We start from the raw sequence: 8123 nt of genomic DNA, 5'->3' as shown, positions 1-8123 counted from the left end.
GGTCATCTCAGTCCTTGACACTCCTTTCTTTGTTAATTCCACAAGAAGAAGAAATTATAGAGCTGGCACCAACGGTGGCTTCAGCACCAACAGTAAAGGGCCTCATCACCTCCACGATGAAAGTAACCTTATTACTCATTACATTCAAAGCACAGCCCTATAGAAAATAATCACTTCTTATTCCTTTTCTTGTATTTTTTTCTTGGCCACTCATTTTCAGCTGAGTGAAGTATTACTATGTGAAAATGATTACTAGAAGGAGGTGTTAGGAGAGAGAATGTTTATAAGATATCTTAGTAAGAAATGTATACTTTTGCCTTTGGGAAACAAAGGACAACTTTGTTGCTGTGTCAAACTACTTAATACTCATACAAATAAAAATATGGCTAGGTACCGTGGCTCACACCTGGAATCCCAAAGTCCCGGGAGGCCAAGCCAAGAGGATCACTTGAGGCCAGGAGTTCAAGACCAGCCTGGACAACATAGCAACACCTTGTTTCTACAAAAAAAAAAAAAAAAAAAAAAATTAAATATTAGCCAGGCATGGTGGCACATGCCTGTTGTCCCAGCTGTTAGAGACTGAGGGGAAATAATTGCTTGAACCAAGGAATTTGAGGTTTCAATGAGCTATGATTGCACCACTATACCCCAACCCGGGCAACAGAGCTAGACCTCATCTCAAAAAATAAAAAAAAATAAAAAATCACATGGAGAATTTAAGGAATCTCTGGGCTAATAATTTCTCTGCTCCAAAAACAACATTTGGGTCATTGCTCTAGTGGTCAGTTCCCTTCAGCCCCACAAGAAGCTTCCTAATTAGCACCAAGGGAGAGGTTGTGACACAGGCAAGTGGACGAAGCTCCTTGAGAGTAAAGGACATTGCCTTTCATTACCTATGAAATGTAGAGCACACAGAAGCTCAGGGATATGATAAAATATAAGCAGGAAACAATTACGTCAGCATTAACAACTAAATGAAATGTTAGCCTAGATATAATCTACAAGGAGGTGAACACTCGAGCACAACAAGAAAATACTGTGTGACATTTGCTCAGTTTGGATTCCATCAAAAATATACATGTTCATTCTAATAAAAGTTCATTATAAAATCTGAGAGCCAAAAAAATATAAAATTCTAAATTAAATAACAACTAACTAAACAACAAATGAAGGCAAAAAATAAACTAGGTATCAACTGAGTGATGACTATGCTTATAGTTCAAGAAAAAAGTTACAGAAGCAAAAGCAGAATTTATGGGAAAATATAACTAAACCAAAGGTGTTACTTCAAAAGTGAGTAATAAAATGGATCCTGAAATTATCTGATGAAAAACTGTTGAGAATTGAATAGATTTGAGACAATCTGTTATCTTGCAAACTCAATCTTTACTCAGTTGGTACTAGTTCTAGGATTTTATTAAAACAGAAAATAGCAATGAAATGACCATAATACCACTGCCCCAAATGCACTGTTTTTCAGTCTCAATCTACATAAAAATGTCAGAAAGACTAAGGGGACATATTATTGTTTACTGTAATCAGTTCCAGTGAAAACTTACCATTTCTTCAGGATATAAATAAACTAAAAAACATATTTTGGAATGCAGAGATCTATTTTACTTTATTTATAATGCCAAAAAGTTGTCAGTCAATACCTGATTAGTTAGAGGTAGAAAGGTAATCATTCTGATTGTCTTCAAAAACACAGTGTCTTTGTGTTTGCTCAAACAACTACACTTTGCAGTCTGTCCCAATGAAATCAAACCGGACTTCTCAATCCACCACTGCAAATTGGTTATTCACTCAACCTATACATTCATCATTGTATTCTGCTTCATGACAGCTATTTCATTTTACATTTTATATAAAATTTAAAAAATGAATGCAATTTATCAAAATTAAAAAGTAAATTGTAGAAATACACCTTTTTGACCAGCAAAATTTTACTAAACAATCTCAGCAAATTTCATAATTAATCTTTCAATATCACAGTCTTCTAATGTCAATGAAAACAATAATTTATGAATTAAAACATCTTTTTTAACCTGACAGGAAAATATATAAGCACAATTTCTGGATAAGGAAAATGAGGTGCAGTTCTCAGTGCTTTAGTACTTCATTTTAAACAGTAAACACAGTACCAACCATCATTTTGATTCCAGTGAATAAAAAGTTAAGATTAAATTTATTAATCAACTTTGAAGTCTGAAACCAAAATGATCCTTTAACAGCATTGCCAAATAAACAGGTCAATTCTAAAAAGCTAATCATAATGCCAAATTTTGACCAAATGATAAAGTGGCTCTGTTACCATGGTACCAGAGTCTTTTTGTTGGGTTTCTGTTTGCCATAACAACCAAGGATTGAATTACATTTAAGCAGAAGTATACAAGGCTTGATGAAATTGAATATGGGGGATTAAGCATTTTTAAAGTGTGGGTTATAATTCCTTTTGCAACGCAAGTTCTACTGCATAATTTGCAATGGTCTAAAAACTTGTTAGCAACAAAATGTATTTTAAAAATATCATCATCCCTACATGTTACATTAACTGTACATCACTTCAGCTTTTTATTAACATAGAAAAGTATAACTTTTCCCTGAAAAACTGTAAATAGTGACAATATTTCAATCACAGCTGTCCTGAACTACTCTCATTATCAGCAGGACTTTATGGTGTCACCTCTTTATTCTAACAGTAAAAATGGTGACAATGATATTCAAGAAGAAGGCTGGAGAACCTGAATGGAATTAGTGACAAAATGGGCTTTTTAAACACCACTGGATTTTTATAGTGTTTTCAGGTGCAAAACATCCATTACACAAGTTAAACAGCTGAGAGGACACAAACTGCCAACTTGCCAAGACTACTTTGTTCCATAGGATTTTGATCCCTTCTAATACAACAATGGCATATAAACTGAGCTATGAAGGATTATGCCCATATAAATGAAAAACAAACATCATAAACCTATAGGAAGTTTAAAAGTTTTGTTTTTAAATATTCAAGTGTAATACTTCCGTGAAAGATTAAAACATACATTTCAACTCTATCGGATGTGTCCATTTCCATTTGCCCCTAACTTGCCATTAGTACATAGGTTCACTGGCCTGCCAAATAGCCCAACTAACTGGTCATGAAGAGAGATGATGTTATTAGTTGAAAAAAAGCATGGATACCACGACATTTATCCAAATGGTATGAGACCCATCTTTGCATCCCTGAAGTAAGAATGGCCACTTCTCCAATTAAATTGCTCTACACGAAAGCAGCACTGTCCGTGGAGAGTTACTTCAAATCTATAACATTCCACTACTACAGATACCAATTCAAAACTTTAAAAAAAAATATAGACCAAATCCATGTACCCGTGATCCTTTGTAAATCCTAAAATGTAGACATAATCCTAATTTTAATCAAGAATTATATTGGAATGAACTAAAGACATCTTTTAAAGTAATTTTAAGTGTACTCTTGTTTGTTATTACACTTCTACATAGATTATATAATATTGCTTGTGGACATAATTTGATCAATAATATATAATAATGTCAATCACTACAGTGATCCAGAATCTTATTCTGGCTATGGAGGAAGCTTAATTATTAAGCAACACCTTCCTAAAAAGCTTCTGAATTTCTGATTCATAAGAAAAACAAAACAAATGAAAAGAGTATCTCTAACTGAAATAACACTGAAGTTCGAGCTTGGGCCCCCTCCTTTGTGTTCAACATAATTAACTCTTCAAGATGAAACATTTAGTCACATTAATAAATTATAGTCATCTTCAGGAAAACTCTGTGGGCAACTCTGGTGTTACAGTTGTGTATCTTGGATCCAACCTGGGGATGAAATCCTGAAAGTGTTTAGATGCACCAGTACCAAAAACATCAAGGACTTTTCGGTTCATGACAGCAAATCTGTAAAACAAAGAATACAGTAAACAAGTATTAATATAGTTTATAAAATAAAATAATTCATTTTAGTTGACTTATCTTTTGTGGGATGGGAAAACAGAAAATGTTTTAACGTGGCAAAGGATCTAAATTCAATGGCAGATTCAAGTCACATGAATGCTCTCCTTCGAGATACACTGTCTCATATTTTATTTAAAGAGATAATCCTCAGATCTGAAACCGCAGAGATTACAACCATTATGTTAAACCCTTCTAGAATTCTTTCCACGGGACTGTATCAAATAGAAAATTAGGTTCATTATTATTTTTATGATGAACGAATTCACAGGAAACTAAACAATAAATGAGCGAACATTACCGATGAGGCAAAAGCATTAAATGTAATTTCTCTCATAACTGATGTCTTAATGTCTCACAATCAAATGAAAACACATTCAAATGTGCAAACATTTAATGACTAAAAGGCAAACAGCATATAGGTTTTCAAATGTCGAATAGACACAACACAGTAAAAACATACCCTAATGTTATCCATTACCTAACCTAAGATACATCACATTTTTTAAATACACAAATTCAGCTAATGTACAGGATAGACCTTCTGGGTCTCTGTGCTTATTCACAAGCATTTCCTTTCTGGAGAAAACAGCTGAATGAAATTAGTTTTGAATAATTGGCCAGCATTATTCTGAGAGCCTATAAATGTGACTTTGAGTACTTTTCCAAAGTAAGTTCCCTTCCAAAATAATCAACTAGTAAAACTCATTAATGTGCAGAAAACTAAATGACAAAAAATGATTAAACAATAACAATATAAAGGATCTACAGTGACATGGATAAGAGGGAAAGTTCTGAAGCCAGACTGCCTGGTTTATGTTCCAGCTCCTTCATTTACTAACTGAGTGACTCTGGCAAGCCATCTAACCCCTTTGTACATTTTAGTTTCCTCATATGTAAAACAGGGATAATAATAGAACCTAACTCTTACAGTTAGGATTTAAGGATTAAATGAATATTTATGTATACATGGATATTGTATGTATGCCTCTTAAAACCAGATGTTGGACATTGTCAGCACTATACAAGTATTTGCTATTATTCTTAATAATGATAGTAAAACATGCAGTTTCCCCAGTGCTACTATAAGCATCTAAATTTTCCTACAACCATACAATGTATGTATTATTGTTTCATTGTAGACAGAAAAAAACTTAGGCTCATGAGGGTAAATAATTTTCCATAGTAACACAGCTGAAGGTAGCAGAGCTGGAATCAAACTTAGGTCCGTCTGACTCCAAAGCCCATGCTCTTTCTATTAGGTTAAAATGCCCCCCAAAGAATTAGATTAAGATCGGGGAGAAAACAAAACAAAGCAAAAATGACATGTAAGGTAGAGGAACGTATACTTACAATAAGAGCCAACACAATATGACTATTTCCAAAATGGAAATCAGTTAATTATGTGGGATGATCTTTAATGAATCTGTTTAATATTTTTAATCAAAAAGAAATGGACAGTGATTCAAATAGTCAGACTTAAGTATTTATGTAGCAGCTAATTAGTAGTTAGCAAATCAACATGATATTAATCTAGACCACTTAAAACATCTACAATATTATAGGGAAAAGAATACTCAGAATAATGCTCACTCAAAAAACACCCCATGTTATTCTAGTTAAGTTGCTCATATTTTATTTATATATAAATACCTACTTTACCTCTGAAAGAATATTCCCTCAAAAAGATAAAATCACTCATATACTTTTAAGAAGACTGAGTAGTCACTTACTTGCCCTTGGTGAGTCTTAAAAGGAACTTCCAGTAAGATGGTCTCAAAGTCTGAACTTCCATGACAGCCTAAGAATATTAAATTTGAGAATTATTTTAGTAAATAAAAATGAAAACCGAAAGTGATGAAATACACAAAGGTGTATTGATGTTTAAGTTGGTAACTATCAAGAATTTTTGTAAATATGCCTTCAAATAAAAATGTTGCTTTTGGCTGGGCACAGTGGCTCACACCTGTAATCTCAGCACTTGGAGAGGCCGAGGCGGGCAGATCACCCGAGATCAAGAGCTCGAGACCAGCCTAACCAACATGGAGAAACCCCATCTCTACTGAAAATACAAAAATTAGCCGGGTGTGGTGGTGCATGCCTGTAATCCCAGCTACTTGGGAGGCTGAGGCAGGAGAATCACTTGAACCCAGGAGGCACAGGTTGCAGCGAGCTGAGATCGTGCCACTGCACTCCAGCCTGGACAACAGCAAAATTCCATCTCAAAAAAAAAAAAAAGAAAAAGAAAAAAAAAAGTCACTTTTGAAATAATAATTAAGTGAATAGTCATTATCAGGACGCATTTACTGAGATATTGATACTTCATTAGTTTTAATGAGTTTTTCAACCTGGCAGCATTTTATGAGAAAGAGCAAATAAAAGTTTTCCCAAAAATTTTACAATAGCCCTAACACCATTAATGTCAATAATAATGGTTACAGAATTTAGAGATTGAACAATGCTTATATGAAACTAGTTCTTCCCCATCCTCATTCTGAATAATATTGGAGAAATGCAATTATTTATATTTATGCCTATTATCAGCATATCCCTATTATCCTTTTTTTTTAATCAAAGGGAAGGATAATTAAATCGGGGCATTCTTCCCAAGGTACTGGAATAATAATTTACTTACAAATTGTACTCTATTAAAACCTAAAAATTGGTATACTCATAAAAAGGACCTAGCCTATTAGGTTAACATTAAAGATTAGAAGCTTGTAAGCTATCTTGCTGAAAAAAAACAAAAAAAAAAAGAAGCTTAAAATGTAATACTGTAAATAGAAATGTTCCCAGAGTTTGTTTTTCCCCCATTTGATAAATGTACATTAGAAACAGGAATCATTCAATTTCTCATTTCAAAAAGCTATACTTACTGCCTGGAAGCAAATTGCTGTAGAGATGGAATAGATGATAGTATCTGCATGAGGAAAATAGGGAACCTTCCCTGCCTCAATGCCTTTGAAATACATTGTCTGCAAAACAAGCATAAGACAAGAGTTATAAAGAAAAAACCTCAGCATTAAAAACATAGTTGAGCATTGTGCTCCCTGACTACAACTATGTTGTCTACCTTTCTGAACTCTAATACTCCCTTCAGAGCTCAAACCATGTCGCATTTTTCATAATGATGTTAAGGGTCAGCCCTTCCCTTTCCCTCACAGTTTTGCTCCAAATCCCAGCTTCAAGTAGTAATACTTTTCTGTAAATTCAGTAGCATTTTATTTCTGCTTTTTAAATGATATTTACTCTTCAATGCTTTCTGTACAGTGCTCATGTGTTCTCTTCCCTGAAAGATCTGTTCATCCCTTATTAATTTATTCAGTAAACATTTAATGGTGTCTACATGCTGGGCACTATTCTCCACAAAATAAAGAATATAAATAGGATGAGAACTCAGAAGAAGTCACTGACAGGTGGCAACAGACTTCTCTTCTTCAACTTTGCATGATCTTCAATACCTAACCTAGAACATGGCGTTAAAATATTTGCTAAGTAAATCTGACTCTTTTTAAATTATATCCCAACTGAATTGCCATAAAAAGAATCCTCAAGATCTATATAAGCTACCATAACCAAAGAGCAAAGCAACAAAGGAAATGATAAGGTGGATACTTTACATACAAATCAATCCAAAAGTATATACTGAGGATTAAATGTACATAATGTGTATAAGAGACTGGGATATATGAGAATTTGTAAGATATATACCAAGTTATAATCTATTTTGGAAACAAGGTAAATAATTATACATTGGCCATTATTTTGAGAAAAATATGTAACGGTATATTGCAAGATACGGATATATTGTGCTGTATTCGTGTTGAAGAAGATTTAATTCAGATGTGGTAGAACTGCATCACAGAAATGTTAAGTGAAACAGCTATTTCCCAATAGATAGAATAACTGTGTTTCTAATTATTTATTATAAAATTCATTTAATAAACCAGATTCTAAGTTAATGAAGGACAGAAACCATATCCTATACTTCTATATTCTTTCCAGTACCTAGCACAGTAATAAGAACATAATATATACTAAATAAGTGTATGCATTTGACTCAGAGGTTCCTAGAAAACAATGGTCTATACAGTTGATTTTTATATCATTTTCACTGTACAGTAATAGAGCATTTTAATATAAAATTA

At 33.4% G+C, this 8123-nt stretch overlaps 1 protein-coding gene across 5 annotated transcripts in view; it reads right to left on the bottom strand.

Moving 5' to 3' along the window:
* Positions 1 to 1594: 1594 nt before the first annotated feature.
* TMEM135 (transmembrane protein 135) overlaps positions 1595 to 8123 on the bottom strand; it is a 275389-nt gene continuing 268860 nt past the window's right edge. For all 5 annotated transcript variants that reach the window (XM_055283181.2, XM_055283182.2, XM_055283183.2 and 2 more), the window contains 3 exons: positions 6852 to 6950; positions 5709 to 5776; positions 1595 to 3921 (listed from right to left, as the gene is read on the bottom strand). In XM_055283181.2, the coding sequence (XP_055139156.1) occupies positions 3789 to 3921; positions 5709 to 5776; positions 6852 to 6950 (300 nt within the window). In that variant the 3' untranslated portion in view covers positions 1595 to 3788. The remainder of the gene's footprint in view (positions 3922 to 5708; positions 5777 to 6851; positions 6951 to 8123) is intronic.

The sequence above is a fragment of the Symphalangus syndactylus genome, chromosome 6 (assembly GCF_028878055.3).
Source record: "Symphalangus syndactylus isolate Jambi chromosome 6, NHGRI_mSymSyn1-v2.1_pri, whole genome shotgun sequence".
NCBI lineage: Eukaryota > Metazoa > Chordata > Mammalia > Primates > Hylobatidae > Symphalangus > Symphalangus syndactylus.
The sequence above is the reverse complement of the archived record's forward strand: the minus strand, read 5'-3'. Positions and strand labels throughout refer to the sequence as shown.